General features: G+C 50.6%; 3 protein-coding genes across 3 annotated transcripts in view; 1 reads left to right on the forward strand and 2 right to left on the reverse strand.

The window, feature by feature from the left end:
- Positions 1 to 18,656, reverse strand: part of GUK1 (guanylate kinase 1) — a 45,540-nt gene that overhangs the window by 17,275 nt on the left and 9,609 nt on the right. The gene's annotated exons all lie outside the window — the stretch shown is intronic.
- Positions 89 to 17,638, reverse strand: ARF1 (ADP ribosylation factor 1). The gene is made up of 5 exons (XM_052643894.1): positions 17,543 to 17,638; positions 1,960 to 2,144; positions 1,775 to 1,885; positions 1,561 to 1,685; positions 89 to 1,408 (listed from the first exon to the last, which is right to left on the reverse strand). The coding sequence occupies exons 2-5, from the start codon at positions 2,105 to 2,107 to the stop codon at positions 1,247 to 1,249; spliced, it is 546 nt and encodes a 181-aa protein (XP_052499854.1). The 5' UTR covers positions 2,108 to 2,144; positions 17,543 to 17,638; the 3' UTR covers positions 89 to 1,246.
- Positions 15,423 to 17,823, forward strand: LOC128050375 (translation initiation factor IF-2-like). The gene is made up of 3 exons (XM_052642615.1): positions 15,423 to 15,484; positions 17,044 to 17,140; positions 17,284 to 17,823. The coding sequence occupies exons 1-3, from the start codon at positions 15,423 to 15,425 to the stop codon at positions 17,821 to 17,823; spliced, it is 699 nt and encodes a 232-aa protein (XP_052498575.1).

Below are 18,656 nucleotides of genomic sequence, written 5' to 3' on the forward strand. Positions count from 1 at the left end.
CTCACTAAGTGAGGAAGAAGAGGCTGTCCTTGCCCAGCTCCCAGAGGGCAGGCTGTCAGGGGCACCCAAACACAGGAGAGCCATGAAATAGTTAAGAGATTTTATTCTAATAGCTGTAATTACAGTGCTTGTTTGTCGAAATGAAAACTGAAAACAAGTATACAAAACAGTTGATTACTAATTGTGTATTGAAAGCAGTAAGAGGTTCCACGACACCAAATAAACCAGCTCTGAGGTTTTCCCCAAGATAAAGTTTAACAGCTCCAGCTTCTTCAGTGTTTATCAAAATACAAAAGAAAAAAGTAGAGGTTATCATTTTCAATGGCAAATCTGACCCTTGCAGGCTGAGGGAGTGAAAGCACATGTAGACAGGGGCTCTGAGGGGCTGGGGCTCAAGGATGACCACCCGCACTCCTGCTGGTGAGACCCCAGAGAGCCCGGAGCAGGCAAGCAGGGGGACTGCAGGGCTCCCGCTCCAGCCAGGGCGTTCCAACCAAAGTGCCCATGCTGACCCGAGAAAAGGCCGGGGTTCTTCCAAGGGGTCTGAGAACGGTGGCTGCAGCCTCCACCCCATCTCCTGGGCGGCCACGTATGCACAAATACAAGCACAAACGCTACGGGGTGTGGGAGGACCCGAGACAGAGCGAATCACAGGGACCCTACTGTGACCATGCAGAATGGGTATCACGGCTGGTTCTGCCCCGCGTCATGTTCCCAGCGGGAAAGAGACCACCGGTGGACTGGACTCAGGCCGTCACCGCAGAACCTACATTAGGCACATTTCTCCCTTCTGTGTGTTCAAGTGTTCTCCTTATTTTGTATTTGTAACTATTTTAAAAAATGCACTGAGATTGGGTTAAAAACCAACCACCAAAATGGATCTCAACACAGACCTAAAGCCCAGAGGAGGAGTATTGGGCTTGTCTGACACACAACTCCTGGATGACCCGTGTGCCTAAAATCCCTTCTCAGTACTAAACAGTGGGTTGATTTTCTTTTTACAATAAAAAAAGCTGAGTAATATTGCATAGGAGTACCAGAAACTGCCTCATTGGAAACAAAAACTATTTACATTAAATAAAAACCCAGTTGCAGGCTGCGTCTGCACATTTACAGCATGGTGAAGCACACTGTGACCGACCATGGAGACAGCTTCTGGCACTCACACCACAGGGGCACGTTTGCCACATGAGAGTAAAGCGAGGGTAGAAGGAGGGAGTGAGAGGGGAGGAGAGAGGATTACAGCTCATTTCTGGTTCCGGAGCTGATTGGACAGCCAGTCCAGTCCCTCGTAAAGCCCGTCCCCGCTGGTGGCGCAGGTGGCCTGTATGTACCAGTTCCTGTGGCGCAGAGAGTGTAGGCCCAGCTTGTCCGTGATCTCGGCCGCGTTCATGGCATTAGGGAGGTCCTGGGGGTGGCAGCGCAGCAGGCGTGCGTCAGGGGGGCTGCATGGAACCCTTTCCACCTGACCTGTGGCCCCCCGTTCAGACCTCCAGCCCTGAGAGGCTGGCTGCCTGACGCGCACCCCCACCGGCACACAGGGTGTTCAGTCACACGTACCTGTTTGTTAGCAAACACGAGCAGAACGGCGTCCCTGAGCTCGTCTTCTGCCAACATCCTCATGAGCTCCTCGCGGGCCTCATTCACACGCTCTCTGTCATTGCTGTCAACCACAAAGATGAGACCTGCAGAGGGGACAGTAAGCGTGACTGCAGGCACCTGGGACACCCCGAGCCCCACTCCTGAGGCGTGTAATGGGGTAGCTCACTCATACCTTGTGTGTTCTGAAAGTAGTGGCGCCACAGAGGCCGGATCTTGTCCTGGCCGCCCACGTCCCACACAGTGAAGCTAATATTCTTGTACTCCACGGTCTCCACGTTGAAGCCTGGAAGAGACCTGGGTGAGCCTATCCCCAGAGCCACCACCACCTCCCAGCCTCCCAAGGCCCAGCGTCCTCACCAATAGTGGGAATGGTGGTCACGATTTCACCCAGCTTCAGTTTGTACAGGATGGTGGTCTTTCCCGCAGCATCTAGGCCCACCATGAGAATGCGCATTTCTTTTTTGCCAAAAAGGCCCTTGAAGAGGTTTGCAAAGATATTCCCCATGCTGCACACCGGTGGGGGCAACACTGGCCAGAGAAACCTGCAGGAACAAGGAGTCCTGGGGTCTTTTTCTGTGCTGCCCAGGGCCAGGCAAGCAGGAGCAGCTCAGAGACCGCTCACCCAGAGCCAGGCTGAGGCAGCTCCTCCTATCTCACAAGCTGATGAAATTCTGGTTCCTATCCAAAAGAAAACAGTCCTGCCCACCTACCTCTTGAGCCTCTAAATCACCCTAACAAGGCAGCATATGGGAATCTTAGAACAAGGCTGACTGGAATTGAAGCAGCTGCTACCATTATCTGAGGAACTTATAACCAAGGCCTTAGGGCAACTTACCTCTAAGTTCTTCAACTTGCCACTCTGGGGTGCAGTAGTGTGGCTTTCAAATGAATGCTAGACTCTCCATAATCTAATGCAGAGTTCTTCAAGGGGCCAGAAACAACCACTTCAAGGCCCTACCATGTCTCCCAACTGCCCCAAGTCTCAATGAAGCAGAGTTCAATGGTAAGACAACTAACACCTGAGAACCTAGGAGGGCCCTGGCCAAGACCAGGAGCCAGCCCTTCCCAACAAGCTGAGAGCTCAGCACACCCTGCAGGCAGGACTGGCTGAGTGAGAACACCCAGGGCTCAAGAGCAGCACACCTGCTGCTCAGTCCAAGAGTATTCAGTCCAAGGGTGAGCCCACAGCATGGCCACGTTAGGGAGCACCTTGCCAAGACCTGTGGTCAGCGCTGGTCGGAGAGGCGGCCTGCGTGGTGCAGCCACGAGTGTGCAGAAGAGCACGTGTGCTGTGTCTGCACCGCCCCCCACCCCCCGCCAGCTCGCCTCACTCAGCAGAGCAGACTGGGAGCAGCCACTGAGCTGACTGGACCCCAGGTCCGAGCCCAGGCCCCGACACCCAGACCTGCAGGAAGGGGTAAGTGATCACAGAGGTGGGGATCTCCTGTACTGGAAGACCCACATATGACCTCTCCACACTCAGTATATTCATCCTTCAACTGTTTTATTTCCAAACAGGGCTTTAGGAAAAAAAACAGTCACTTTCTCAAATGCTTAGGAATCTGGACTTAGCACCTAAGGTGAAGTCAAGCTGTGGAGGGCTGAGCAGCCTTCAACTGGGCAGATTCTGTGCGAGTGTTGACAGAAAACCAAATCAACCACAGAGAGCTTGCTCTTAGCTGATGGGAGATGCTCACACCTGATCACTGGGAGGGTGCTGGTGGAGGCTATTGTTGAGGTTGGGAAGGAGTCTTGCCCTGCATACCTAACCCCCCAGAAGTAACTATGAGCTTCCCAGTGTTTGAACTTTGGATGGATACTGCTTGGGTAAGAGGCCAGTTCCATGGAGAACGCAGATATGGGCCGGCCACAGGCACTCCCCCCTCCATTCTACGTAGGGGGTGTGCCCCAGACCCCCACCACCCCACGTCAACTCTGATGACAGGCTCACGTGGAGCTGCCAGGTCTCCATCGTGAGCTCCGTTCTGCCTTAGCCGTCAGGGAGCATTTGGGGACTATGTACACGTTCCGCTCCTCATCCAACTTCCACCCTCTAGTTTCAGCATGCTGCTGACATTTCCTGGCTGAATTACTGCCATCAGGACTGTTCAAATGGTGGTTTTCTACAGTCATTCCTTCCAGCATTAGTTAGCCTTCTACCCAAGGAACCACCATTCTCTCCTCCATATACTGACACGGTGTGAGCTTGGGAATTCCCAGTTTGCTCAGTGGGTCAGACCGCCGCTCCACTGTGACCTAGATGCGCCAATGGCCTTAGGGGCATCCAGCGGAGCCCCTTCTAGCAGGCCTCAGTGCTCTTTCAACATTTTACAGTTCTTTTTGGTTTTGAATAATATTACCTATTTATAAAATTAACATTTAAAAAGATCTTTACTATGGTATTTCCTTTTCGGCAGACAACCACTTTTCCTAAATATAGAGGATGATAAATTATGGAAAACAGAATGAACTGAACGCATATTTATCTCAGCTTATTTCTGAAGTCATTACCAATAAAGAAGTAAAAGTCATGACTGACTCAAAAGGACCGAGAGCAGGTGCAATTCTGGTGGGGTCTGGCCCTGGCCAAGCATCATCCTCAGCCCTGCAGGAGAGCCAGGCGACCTTTCTGGAGCAACTGAACCAGGGGTCCTCACTCTGCTCTCCAGTCAGAGGAGGGCACAGGGTGCACTGTTCTGGAAACAGAGGACTATGGTGAGATCAACAGGGAGGTACCCTGCCGCCACAGACCTGCACACGAGACATAGAGGCCTCAAGGCCGGGACTGAACTCTTACACCTGGAGGCCCCCAAACATCCATGCCCCTATCTCCCTGTAAGAAGCCCCCAGTGGAACTGACTGAAACAAAGAATTTGGAGAGAAGCAAGACAGAAGAGAATTTAAAAAGAAAAGTAAACAAACAGAACCCCCAAGCCACACACAGCCCTAGCACCAACGTGGTGGAGATGTGGAGCCCATCAGACAAGAACAGGGCGTCAGGACAGACACGGCGGAGCTCACAACCAACGTGAAAAAAATCCACACACACAAGAGCCTCAGAACACGGAGACCGGGAGCAACGCAGAAGACCAACATCTACCCTGAGTATGATGATGACTTTTCAGACACACCACCAAAGACATGATCCCATGAAAGAAAGAGCAGCCATTCTGAAAAATGTTTGGAGGTTTCTTACAAAAGACTCTGAACATGAAACTCAGCCCTCATGCTCCCAAAGTGGCTGCAAACGAGCAACCACACAGACACCTGCACACTGATGTTCACAAGCCTTATTCATGATTGCCACAATCTGGAAGCAACCATGATGTCTTTCCATAGGTGAATGGATAAACTGTTCGGTAAATCCGAACAACAGGATGTTATTCAACACTAAAAGAAAAGTGCTAATATACAGATAAGTGTATATTATTATTATAGTATAAATGTGCACTGAGTGAAAGAAGCCCATTTAAGAATACTATACAGTGTATGATTCCAACTACGTGACATTCTGGAAAAGGCAACTGTGGAGAGAGTAAAAGATCCTTTCAGTGGCTCTGAGGGGTTAGGAGGAAGGGAGGATGAACAGGTAGAGATGGGGCACTTTTAGACAGTGAGACTACCCTACAATGGCCGATACACGCCATGACACATTTGTCCAAACCTAGAGAACGCACAATGCCAGGAGTGAACCCCAAGACCAAGTATGGGCTCTGAATGATGGTGTGCCAACGTAGGCTCATCAGCTGTAGTGAACGCGCACTCTAGTGGGGGACACAGCGAGGAAGGCTGTGTGTTTCCCTCAATTACGGGGCGAACCTAAACCTGTCCCCGGCAAAGAAAGACACAAACACTGCTTCCCATCTGCAGTTCTGTGTCAACCAAAGAATGGGGTCAGTGAAAGGGCAGGACAGAGAGGTCACCAGTGCAAAGTCTCACACGCGCCTCGTCTGCAGGCTGCCACAGGCAAGGGCAACACTCCCCGCTGCCGCCCAAGGTGACAGAGGGAGGCAGAGGAAGGCCTGAGCAGCAGCCCCGGGGAGGAGGAGAGCTCCAGGAAAAGAGGAACACGTTTCCTATGTGGTTTAAACACGGGGCGTGGCAATTATAAGGGGATTGGGAAAAAATAATGACAAACACCCAGGAAAAAACCCAAGGATGAAAATGAAGTCATTTTGAGATTTCCTGCAGGAAAACATAATAAGCCAGTCACCACCTGACTCAGCAGTGAATAACATTTATTTAGTCATGACACTTTGACTGGCACTTGTGGGTACTGGGAAGCCAAGGACAGAACTTGTGGTCTCAAGCGTCCAAAGCTGACATACTGAGAGACCGGATTAGCACCCTACTCAGAACAGTAAGGCGAGAAAGGGCGATCCCTGTGAAGCAGGCTGGAAGACCGCTGTCTCCATTTGTTTTAGCATTAAGCTCATACAAACTGACACAGAAACCTGGGCACTGAGGAGCGAAACTGTTTTCTATGCTTCCCCAGCCCCTACATGGGACTGATGGAGCACTCCAGGTGAACTGGGCCCAGCAGCAAGCCCGCACCGCAGGTCAGCCTGAAGATGCAGTCAGCCACAGCAGGCCAGGGGCCTCCTCTTCCTCCCACCCAGCCCAGCGTGTCTGCCCACTCACAGTCCCTGGCCTGCCTTGGCCCTGCAGTCTGCTGGGCCCTAATTACCAATCTGGTCCCTTTCCTCCACACAGTTTTTCAACTTACCCAACTCCTGCAGCCCCAAAGGGCAAGTGGGCCATGTATTTTGGTGGCTGAACCTAGATGGGGGTGAGCAGAACTCTGGGCTTCCCTGGTGGCTCAATGGTAAAGAATCTGCCTGCGAGATGTGGGTTTGATCCCTGGGTCAAGAAGATGCCCTGGAGGAGGGCAACCCACTCCAATACTCTTGCCTGGAGAATCCCACGGATGGAGGAGTCTGGCAGGCTACAGTCCACAGAGTGGCAAAGAATCAGACACAACTGAAGCAACTGAGCACACGGCACAGGAACTCAGGAGACGCTACACACAGCACCTGGTTTCTCCCCTATACCAGCCATCTATCTATATCCGCCCTGCACCTGGTCCAGGGACCCTGCCAGCTCCTGATCTAACACAGTATGTGTCGCAGTGGAAGGCTCAACAGTGACCACAAGAGCTGTTCTGTGGCCTCTCCATACAGGTCTAACTTTTAGGACATCCAGCCTAAGCCTATTTCACCCCTTCCTCCACCAGGATCCTTTGCACTCAGGCAGAAACCTGTTTTTCAGGTTCAGGTAATGATCGTATTTGTAAGCAGTGAAGACATTGACTTTCTCAAAAGATCACTTCCCTGCACCTGCCTGAGTTTGCACCTTTGTGCTGGCTCATAAAGAGAGTAATAAAAGACCATCTCTTTCCTGAGACAGAAAGCTCTGAGCAGATGCAGCCCCTTAAGAACATTTTTTTCCTTTTTCTCATAGGACCAGAAACAAGACTGGGTGTCGGTTCAACACTATAGCAAAGAACAGGACACAACCGGCTGGCTACATTCCTGTCCGCCAAGACTACTAGGCTACAGGCCAAGGCCAAACAAGATGCTGCCCGAGGAAAGCCAGGAGAGGGAGGGAAAAAATGTAGCGGTGAGTTTACACCTGTTCCACGCCAGTAAATGAATCCAGAGTAACTGGTTTATAGCTGTTAAAGAGAAATATGTATCTCCACGACCTCTACCTGTGCCCGCTGCATCTCCTAACAAATCTCAGAGGATTCGGGATGAACAAGGGAAACCCGCCCCTACAAAGTTGTGCAGCTTACTTCTGCAGAAGGAAAATCTGTCACATTTTCTGAAATGGCTAGGAGCTGGTTTATTTAACAGAATCTCTGTAACAGCGAATATCAAGATGACCCAATCTACTGAGAATCATTAAAAAGAATAAATCACTAACCTTGGGAAATAAAAGTGTGACCCGGGAAGGGAAAAAACAAAAACAAAAACAAACCCTGTGTTTTCTGTTCTGTGCTTCAGCCTGGGACAGGCTGCTCTGGTCCCTCTGTAAATAAGAGGTCCCATGGGTCTCCCCTACTCAAATGAGCAAGCTAGGTGACGCCAGAGCTTTTTTTCATTTTACCCTTTTTTTTAGAAGTTTATTAGGTGTAAGTACAGCTCAACAGTTCATAATGTCAGTTTTAATATGTAATTTGAGAAAAATTAATAAAGTGAGGAAATTCCTGAGGAATTGATATACATTATAAAACATTTTCTTTAACTGTTTCATTTATTCTTTTAGCAGAATGAATGTGCTTAGATTATCAACTACTCAAAAGCCTAATCTATCTCTGACATGTAGGATTTAATTTTGAAGGGGAAGGTCCCCTACTTCCCTAAGCGATATGACCCCATATTACTGTCTGCTACAAACTGATTTTTGTACATCAACTTGGGGTCCCAGCACATCAACTAAATAAAGCCTTGCGGAACTACTCCACTCCTGCAGCTCTGCCATTCTTCTGCAACTGAGTAGACCACCACGTATCGTCACTATTTTATGAAAATTAGTGTAGGAACTGAACATCCCAATACTGATGATAGGTAGATATGCCTTACAGGCCTAACACAACTGTGACAAAGCTAAGGATCAAGAACAGAATATTCAGAAGGAAGAATATTCAGACTGACACTCAAAGGATATAATTAGGTTGACTGAACGGGCTGTATTATATTCAGGTGTACAAAATAATGATCTGATATGTGTATTTATTGTGAAATGATCACCACACAAAGTTTAGTTAACTTCTGTCACCTCATACAGTCACTCTTTTTTCTTTGTGATGAGAACTTTTAGGATTTCCTCTCTTAGCAACTTTTAAATATATAATACAGTATGGTGAATTACAGTCACCATACTGTACCTTACATTCCAGGGTTTATCTATCCTTTCAACCAGAAGTTTGTATCTTTTGACCACCTTCACCCATTTCACCTACCTTGACTCTGAACTTTCAATACAAAGAAAAATAATAATGAAAGAACATGCAAAAACATTCTAGAACACTGTAATTCTCGTCTGCATCCAAAGGTAAGCTCCCAAGAGAGACTGATTTTTGTTTTTCACAATAGAACTTTCAGGATGTTTTGCAGGAATCAATCAGTTAGACACCAGACCTGGTCTCTCTGCAGCAGTCACCCCCAATTCCTGCCCCTAAAGAAGGGTGAGTGCCAGAAACCCAAAGGCTAGTACAATGACACTGGAGGGCTGGTCCCCAGGTGCCCTGCAAGTTGCCTCCCAAAGCTGAAGGAGGTGATTTCCGGTCAGGTCTGATTCTTAGGAGGAGCAAGCAGTGAAATTCAATTTACATTCCTCTCTGCCAGCTTAAGATTCAAGGTGAAATTCTTAAAATGACAACAACAAATAAGCTTCACACAGATATGGCTCTCGGTACACACTAACGTGAGCACTCAGCAGCCACTGTCCAGTGTCGAATGGAGCAGGCACACTGAACCACAAGGCAAACGTCGAAACAGCGTTAACTGCAATTAACCCTGCTTTTCAATAACTGCAAAAGTCAAAGCATTAGCTGATAAACATGTTTAGGTTTTGCAGTTCCTTCTCATCCATAGTCTTTAAGTTTTATTTTACTACTTAAAAAAAAAACCCGTAACTATCCTCAAAGTCCATTACCAAAGACACTTAGATCGACCTGAAATCTATAGATGAGACCAAATAACCAGATGATCTAGCTCAAATGAAAACAATATCCACATAGGACCTCTGAACACAAACATCATGTGGCCTTCAACTGGGGTGAAACAACGAGTGGGTGATCCCTCCAAGTCGAGGCTTCCCTCAGATGCCCCGTCAGGAGCCTCCCTCACGGCTCTGTTTGTCCTGGCAGCAGACGCTGGCTGCTCCTTGCTATTTCTTCTCCTGGATTTGCCCCTGGACTCGAGGGGTTCCAGGGGAAACCTACATTCCTAGTGCCCGGCAGCTACGCAGGACCATCTGAGTTTGCTGTCTGTGGGATGGAATGGCTTGCAGGTCCTGCAGACCAGTGCTGGGCACCCGGGCCCTCCACGATGGAGCAGCCAGCACCATGGACCCTGACGAGAACTCCTATTTTAGGAGTCAGGGCACATACACCCTGACTCTAAACACACTTAGTCTCAAGAAGTTGTTCCTGGAAGGAAAAAAAAAAAATCAAAAGACCCAAAACATAAATTTGCATCAACCTCACAACATTAAATGTGCAACAGGGACTTGCTTTGGTGGTCCAGTAGTTAAGAATCGGTCTTCCAATGCAGGAGACTTGAGTTTGAACTCTTGTCAGGGAATTAAGGTATCACATGCTGCAGGGCAACTAAGCCTGCAAACTACAGCGAAGGAGCCCAGGAGCTGCGATGAAGACCCCACACAGCCAAGTAAACATTAAAAAAAAAGACGTGTACCAAATTAAACAGAAAATGGAGGAAACAAAGCAACTTATGACTAAAATGCAAAGCAGGATATGAGAAACTACAGGCAACTCTACACCACCCGTGCTGTGCCAAGTCACTTCAGTAGCGTCTGACTCTTCGCAACCCCACGAACTGTAGCCTGCCAGGCTCCTCCATCTATGGCTTCTCCAGGCAAGGATACTGGAGTGGGCTGCCATGCCCTCCTCCAGAGGATCTTCCCCTAAACCACCGAGACGCCCTGAAAAGTGCCCTACCACTAACTCCTTCCTAATCTGCACATCAGCCATCTTTTCAGACCTTAGCTGCGCTCCCAGCCCCCTCTTCATACTGATTCTCCACGTCATGCCCATCGAGCCCTTCACTCAACCTCTGAAGGCAAGTTCAGACGCTACCTTTCCCAAGAAAAAGTCCTTCCCTTTCTATGTTTTTCAGCGCACCCTCAACACACGGTGGGGCAAACAGTCACCACACTCACGTTAAGGAGCAGCTGTGTGATGAGTACAGCTGTGGGCACACAGAAGCTCCACACTCACTGAGACCAACTGACAGACGCTGAAACACAAGTGCGACAGTGACACGCTCACCCTCCCAACCTCAGCTCAATGGTAAACTTCGTCAAGCGTCAAAAAGACTGATCCAGTTACACTGGGCCCCGAAGCGTTAGCATGTGCACGCAAGGGCATGCACGCACGCACACACACGTGCGCGCACACACACACATCTCCAGCTGCCGAAGTCTCAGTCCCCATGATCCTGACAGAAAAAGCAGGCACATCTGTCAAACAGCACAACCCTGTGAGAATGAGAAAGAGACGGCAGTTCAGGAGTCTGTCGTGAGATAACTCACATTAATCTGCTTTCGTCACTCTACTCTAATTATGTAATCCCCACAGATGTGCTGACGCCTCTGTGGTTTCTGTTCTCTGTGGTGTCTCCTCAAAAAGGCCACCCGCACCTACGGTGCAGACACAGGGCCCTCTCCAGGCATGAGGGCAGGGCTCTAGGGAAGCCAGTGTTGCAGAGACCCTTTCCACACCCTTGAAGAAAAAGGGAAGTGCAACCAACTATTAGCTTGTCAAAGTGCCCAGTTCTTCTTCCCCAAAGTTTCTCAGAGTGGCAGATGTGCCCCACCCCCAGGCTTTTTCAGAACAAGAAAACTTTGTGAATAGCTAAAATGATTAACGGAGCCACAAAGAGTTGGACATGACTGAGCGACTGAACTGAAAATGATTAAATCAATCTCCAAAACCTGATTTTTGCCTGCAGAGAACTTTCATTTTGAAAACAAAATGTAAAAAAGATCGCAGCCCTGCCTCTCAGGGATGGGCTTCCCAGAGGAGAGGAAACAGGGGAGAGCAGCAGTGATTGGTGGAGAGTCTGTTAGGTCCTCTACCTCTGCCGGCCCCTGCCGGCCCCGCCTTCGTGAGACCGGTTAGAAGCACCCAGAGATGCTGCCCCAGCTGGGAGCACTCAGCACACCCTCGCTGGTCTTGCCTGGGAGGCCCATGTGACTGGGTGAACTTCTCATTGGCCCAAACAGCCACAGCAACCCTCTCAGTTGGCCTCCTCCTACCCTGCTCACATTTTAAACTGGGGGCAGCCCTGGACCAGGGACATTTCATTCATACATCTGCTCCCGCCAGCCTCTGCTGAAAGCCTCCCAGCAGTCCCTGGCGCCCGTCTCAGGCGACCAGAGGCCCCACCAGCCCAAGACTCAGTGTCTGGTGCGTTCACTCACTAGCACTGCCCCTGTCCAGCCATGCAATCCCAGGAGAATGCAGGCCCCTATAGGGGACCCCAGCTGAACCTTCCTTTCATCTCCAGACTTATCTCCTATTTCCCCCTCAATGCATGGATCTCCCATCAAAATATAATCCTCAAATATAAAAGGACCCTCTCTTTCCCACTTTAATCCTGTGCAACTTCCTCCCAGTTTCTCAGACCCAAACCTCAGAGATACCCACAATCCCACTCTGTCCCTCTCATCCCCAAATCTGTTTACTGGCAAGTCCCATCATCTCTTTTTTAGAAAGGTGCTTCCCCATCACTGTCTGCCTGTGCCTGGTCCTGGCCACCTTATCCCCCGCCCCCTGACATTCCCAAAGCCTGTAGCTTTCACGTCACAAGGTGTTCTCGATGCCAGCAAGAGGGGACTATTAGGAAAGATCAGACCAAATTCAGGTTCCTTGAAAAGACCAGAGCCAACACTCCCATGCATTTCACAGCATCACCTCTACCATTCAGAAGGAAGCTAGGAGACAACATAACCAACGTACTCACTGGACTGCAAAGACCCCACGCTGCCCCAACTAGAATGTAACTGGGAAATGAAAGACAGTGTCACATGATACAATGTGACCTTCAATACTGGTCATGACCACAAGTTCAAGGGAGGCAGTAAGAGAACCGCCTAATGAAGACTGCCACAAATGCAGCAGCATCTCAGACACTCAAGGCCTGGTGTGTCCACCAAGTTTTTTTCCCTTCCCCCACCTGGAAACAGAGAACAACTCTTGGTACGATTCTGCAAAGAACCAAATACAATCACCCTTAATTTACAAGGCAGTTTCATTCCCGGAGAACTCAAAACATCCATTAAAACCAAGGGCTTCCCTGGTGGCTCAGATGGTAAAGAATCTGACTCTAACGCAGGAGACCCAGGTTCAGTCCCTGGGTTGGGAAGATTCCCCTGGAGAAGAGAATGGCAACCCACCCCAGTATTCTTGCCTGGGAAATCCCATGGACAGAGGAGCCCGGTGGGCTATAGTTCATGGGGTCACAAGGAGTTGGACACGCCTGAGTGACTCACACCTTCAATTAAAACTATACACACACAAGTTGACCCTGTACATAAACAGAATTAGGTTTAAGATATAAACAGCTTTTTCACCTACATGAAAGTCATGCAGAATGCATCCTTGCTTCCAAATATCAGTATTGCCTTCCATCTTTGACAGAGCCCAAAATCATCCCACACATTTCCAAAATACCCTTTCTGTGGGGCTTCCCCTTCAACGAGCACTGGCACACACCAGCAGGCTTCCCGCCCCTCCTCTGCTCCTAGCAAGGCTTCCAAACCACTAAGTGCACTCCCAGCCAAGGGCCTCTGCTGCTGTTTTCCTTTGCAAGGGAGAAGCTTCCTGTTTCTTCCAAAGACCCACAGGAGCCCCTCCTTCACACCTCTGCTCACATGACACTCCTCCCCATCCTCGTCCTCCGGACAGGCCTGACTAGCTGCCTGACGAGCTACTCTCAGCGCCCACTGCTCCTTCCGGGCCCCGGGGGCCTGCTTTCCCATTCCACTCGCTGCTGCCGCCCTCACCTTCCACCCGGCCCTCACCCACCTTCCCTCACCCATCTCCCTATCTCTACTTGTCTTCCTCCACTGGCCACCTCCCTGAGCACCCAAGAGATTCACAGACAAGGAAAGGAGAAAAGAATCATAAAAGAATATTTAAGGGCTTTAAGAATTAAAAAATAGAAAGATTAATCACACACGTTTTTCTAAAAAATTAGTCTGTCAGAAAAAAAAAACCCATTAAGTCCACAAGGACTCTCACACTGGTGTGAAAGTACACGCGAGTGTGGTGGAGCCCGAGCCTCTCTCTGACACTGCGGTGAGGGGGAAACTCGGGACAGGCAGCTGCTCAGGGCAGATGTGTGCAGCTCAGGAATGCTCAATGCCACAGAGGGGGTGTGCACACAGTCTGCTCCCTAAGCCTGCCCTCGGGGACCTGCAACTAGTGACTAGGAATGCACCTCAGGAATGCGCAAGGCCTCTCTCACTCTGATGAAGAGAAGTGTTAAAACCTGCAGCTATTTTAAGCAAAGGTACATCGCCAGAATTGACAAGATACTGTAATAGATTCACTGAGTTAGGAACCGCACGCTCATCTACAGATAATAGAAAGCTCCACAGGAAAATGTACTCTTCGCAGCAATTTTTAGAGATATCCTTTATTCTGAAACCTGTGCTCAAAATGCTGGCACATCTAACTTTGCCTTTATTCCTACTTTGCACATATGAGTTTAGACAGAATCTTGAAATTGTTTTCTTGGCCATTTGTCCCTATGTCAAGCTGACAGGATACTTAAAACTTCAGGCCAAAAAATTTCCAGGGCCTCAGAGACCTAGCACCACTAAACTTTCTGTTTAGCGCCCACATATAGGCTGGATGGCATCACGGACTCGATGGACGTGAGTCTGGGTGAACTCCAGGAGTTGGTGATGGACAGGGAGGCCTGGCGTGCGGCGGTTCACGGGGTCGCAAAGAGTCGGACACGACTGAGCGACTGAACTGACAGCACTGCAAAAATAATCTGGCGTACAACACAAACTGAACGACGCTGGCTAGTTCACACATGACTTGCTCTTCGGAGACAAATTCTACTGACTTGCTAGCATCCTTCAGAGGACAAAAACTTACTAATTAATGTTTCTAAAATACACTACATTTTTAACTTCTGGAAATGTGCGTGGATCATAACTGGGGCTTTTGCTAATTTATGCTGTATACTAACAGTCTGCCTCCTAAAGAGAATCACTCCCAAGTGCTATGTGTATAAAAATCTGCCTGCCTTGTATGTTTTCTGTCTCTTTTAGTCAGTGAGAAGTCCTATTCTTCTCTTCCTATTTGCCGATGACAGGCTGCCGAGCTCAGTCTCCAACATATGCAAAAATCAGGAAACAAGGGTTTGTTAGGAATATTGAGGTTAGTTCCTGCAACAAATAGCTTCACTATTTCTTCCCACTCATATAAGGAAGCTTAATGTGAAAGAACTGGGTGGGGGCCTAAGAGACTCTCCTATGAATAAGGAGCTTTGATGTATTTGTGTTAAATTCTGCCACATTTTTTCTAGCTAATCAGGCCATCTGATCCATCTAAGAATGCTGGAGTACCTTCCAGAATAGTGTTACAGCTGTATAGTTATACCAGATGCTATATTTTAAAGAATTTTTAACAATCACCAAAGGATAAGGATGAAGTACTCCCCTCACCTTGGCTCACACTCTGAAATTAACCAACCCCCCTTTCTCACACTCACACATTCCCAAGCCCTCCTTTACTTGCCAGTGGGAAGCATTACACCCAACCCACTGTTAGGTCAAAAACGTTTCCAAAAGACCACTTCAGATGGTACTAGGAGGACATTTCTAATACCATCCACATCAATGAAGAGCAGACAGATCACAAAAGAGGTTAAGTTCTTACCTAATTTTAAGATCCCAACTGAAAGGAATTTTTCATGTTTCTTTTCCAACCTCTGACAGATGTGCATTTTACTTCCTTCATTCTCCTAACCCTACAAAGGCTGGAAGGTCAAAGGGGAGACTATGGAACGCTGTGCACAGAGACGGTCATAAGCGGTATAGGAAGCACAGGCTAGATGGGTTTGAACACCAGCTCAGTAAGTGATCACAATCCTCGGGAGGGCTACAGAAACGTTCGGTGAGCCTGACCTGTGATCAAGAGCAGATTTAAATTCATGTATCAAGGCAACATCCAATTTGAAGAATTTAAAGAAAATTGATTCAACTCTCTCAAACCAAGTTAATATACTATTTATGAACTTGCACAAGGGTTTTCCCCACTTTGTTAGGTTTATTCCTAAGGCCATTTGACCACGGAGATCAACTCAAGGGTCCATACTAAATTTTACTAAAGTCAACAGAAAAGTCAAGGTGTACCTTGTAGTTTCAAGCCTGTCGTGATCTTTGGAAAAGGTGGCTTAGCAGGTCTGAACAGCCCCTTCACCTTGCGCAAGAGGCAAAGCAAATAGCTAAACCACACAGTTTAAAAAACCAGAACTGTGAGAAGCACAGAACCAGTTTTTGCTTTCTAACTTTCTTACAATGATAAGCAGACAGCATGTGAGTCAGCTATCATACAAACCAACTATTTTAAATCTTTCTGAAGTAGCAATTTTGAATACTTGTATCTGAAGTTAGCCATCACAGGAAACAGATATGTAATGCCCAAGTGACAAGGATTCGTTTTCAACAGGACATTTCCAGTGAAGAGGCACATTACATTCTACCCATTAACTAGAGAAAACCTTTACGGGAGGGATGGCACACTGTAACAGAGTGGCCGTATCTGTAACTTTCAGACACACCCAACTGCTCATAATCCTGGACTCGGCCACACCATGCATTCAAAGTTCTTCCAGTTATGGCTACTCGTGATGGTTTCTGAAAACTCCCAAGGACACAGCACAGGCCATGGCATCTCACACTCCTTCAGACACTCTGCCAAAAACGCAAGAGCAACCATGCAAACAGCCAGCAGGGGGGAAAAACAAAAAAACAAAAACGCTGACCACTAGTTCTGAAACAAGACCAAGAGCTGACCACTCCAACACCAACTACATCAGTTACGACCACATCAACTACACAGTTCTCAACAGTGACTTCCGGGGACACCCAAAGCGTTTGAATTGCCCGTCTCCTGCCAGTGATTTCTTGTGCAATTTCGCTCGATTTCGCTAGAAACAGCAACTTGGTGTTCTGTTGAGCGCTCAAAAGTGGTCAACTGGTTAGCTAATATTTTAAGTACTCTGAAATTAACTGCCAAGCCTTATTAACAAAGCTACTGTTTTACCGTCCGTAACTGCTTGGACTGGAAAGCGTTAGGACGCTCTGCTAGGGAGGCTGCCTCACCTCCGGCCAGGTCGCGTTCTATAGGTAGGTTAAAGATTCACCAGCTCGGAAGTGTATTCCAATCCACGCCAAAGGCACCCGGGAAGCAATCCCGGGGTTGCAGCAATCTTGGTTAAAGGAGCCCTACAAAGCCGTAGGCGCGTCCATCGAGGGCTTCCTGGGCCACAGGCGCTCCTACTTAGACCCAAGCGCCACAGCACGCGCCTAGGAACCCGGGGCTCCGCCCGGCCTCGCCGGCTCTGTCCTCGGAACAAACAGGAACTGGGCTCAAACCCTGGCCATCGTGTGACCTTGGCCGTGTCCCGGGCTGCGGGCCTCAGTTTCCTGGTCCTTGCGACCCCGAGACAGGAGGCCTCGGAGGCGGAGCAAGAAGCGGGGCTTCCTGGAGCACCCGCGGTGCGGGCCGGACTTCCGGGAGCCCGCCCCGGCCACTCTGGGGGCCTTGGTGAGAGGGTGGCCAGACAGAACCCCTCCCCGGCCCCGACTCAGCCCCCGCGCCAGCTCGGCCCCGACTCGACCCCCATCCCAGCCTAGACCCCTGGCCCCGCATTCCGCACCCACCCTGCCCCGCCCCGCCTCGGCCCCCAGCCCAGCCTGAACCCGCAGCCCGGCCTAGGCTCGCCCCAGCCCCGGCCTCCATTCGACCCTGGGCCCGCCGGGCCGTGGCTCCGCGCCTCGACTCCGCCTCGCCTCGGCCCCCGGCCCGGCCTCACCTCGGCTCTCACCTCGCCCCTCGCCCGGCCTGGCCTCACCTCGGCCCCTGTCTCGGCCCTCACCTCCCCGGCTCAACCTCGCGCCGGGCCTCCACTCGGCCCCCGCCCCCGCCTCGGCCCCAGCCCAGCCTCACCCTCGGCGGCCGCGGCGCAGATGCTGCTCGGAGGCAGGCGTTGGTTTCGCTCCCGCAAGATGGCGGCTCTGACGGCGGCCACGTCAGTGCCTGCTGCCGCGGGGGACGCTGGGGAACGGGGCAGTCCCCCCCGCAGTCCCACCCACTCGCCCTTTGCGGTGCGCAGGCGCAGACTCCGTGCGGGAGGTAGGGACAGGACCTTGGGTAGGCGCGCGGCCCGGGGAGGGCGCCTCGCTCCCCGCTGCGCCTGCGCGCGCCCCCCGCGCCCCCGGCGCGCCTAGCCCAGGCAGAGTCCGGCTGCGCCTGCGCGCGCCTGTCTGTGATCTGCCCGGGGGTGCGTTCTCAAGCCCATTTGGCAGATGCAGAGACTGAGTCCCAGGCGGTCCCTGCGGTCCCGGGGCGGCGGTTCTGGGTGCCAGCTCCCCTCTCCAGCCTCAGGCCCGGCGACCGCAGGGACCCACGCTGTCCTGTGCGCGGTCGTGGAGCGACCTGGAGAAGCAAGAGTCAAGATCAAACGGAGAAGGCATCTAGTAGCACGGGTGGAGCAAGCACCCGGGCAGGGAGCAACGCTGCCCTGGGGTGCCATCTAAGCGGGGTCCAGGTGACACAGGGGAGCCCCTCCTCTGGGAAGCTTCCCTAAGCTGATCAGAAGGGAGAGGGGGCCTACTGTGGTTCCTTTCCACATTCTCCAGTCTCGGGCCTTAGTGTGGCCCCCTGCTTGGGAACTCACTGTGGCCTGCCGGCGCGAGCCCCGTACCATCACTCCACTCCTGCGCTGCTTGAACTCTCTCCTGTACTATCCTCCAGCTGCTGTGACGGGAGGCACCGGTGAGATTGCTGGGGCAGCCTTCACTCACTATCTTGCATGTTGTGGAGAGCACCAAGCAGGTCATTACCTGGGCCTTGGTCTAGGGGCCTGCCTCTTGGTCCAGGGGCCTCTCTCCTCTACTCCCCACCTACACACTCCTCTTGGGGCCTCCTTACAGCGCTGGGGTGGCTGGGACCTCACCAGCTCTCCCTGGGGCTGCCCACTACCCCCCAGGCAGCCCTCCTGCACCAAACGCCGATGACCTCCTCTTCCGAGAGGGGGTCTAGATCTCGTGAGCCAGACTCC

The sequence above is a fragment of the Budorcas taxicolor genome, chromosome 7 (genome assembly GCF_023091745.1).
Source record: "Budorcas taxicolor isolate Tak-1 chromosome 7, Takin1.1, whole genome shotgun sequence".
Classification (NCBI taxonomy): Eukaryota; Metazoa; Chordata; class Mammalia; order Artiodactyla; family Bovidae; genus Budorcas; species Budorcas taxicolor.

What these genes read in the sequence shown, in the direction of transcription:
- ARF1 (XM_052643894.1), bottom strand. Translation starts at nt 2,107, where the DNA reads ATGGGGAATATCTTTGCAAACCTCTTCAAGGGCCTTTTTGGCAAAAAA. An exon ending in CTACTTTCAGAACACACAAG is followed by an intron (nt 1,686 to 1,774) that starts GTATGAGTGAGC and finishes TCCCCTCTGCAG; the next exon opens with GTCTCATCTTTGTGGTTGAC. An exon ending in TCGTGTTTGCTAACAAACAG is followed by an intron (nt 1,409 to 1,560) that starts GTACGTGTGACT and finishes TGCCACCCCCAG; the next exon opens with GACCTCCCTAATGCCATGAA.
- LOC128050375 (XM_052642615.1), top strand. Translation starts at nt 15,423, where the DNA reads ATGGGTTTGAACACCAGCTCAGTAAGTGATCACAATCCTCGGGAGGGC. An exon ending in GAGGGCTACAGAAACGTTCG is followed by an intron (nt 15,485 to 17,043) that starts GTGAGCCTGACC and finishes ACCCCGAGACAG; the next exon opens with GAGGCCTCGGAGGCGGAGCA. An exon ending in CGGCCACTCTGGGGGCCTTG is followed by an intron (nt 17,141 to 17,283) that starts GTGAGAGGGTGG and finishes CTCGGCCCCCAG; the next exon opens with CCCAGCCTGAACCCGCAGCC.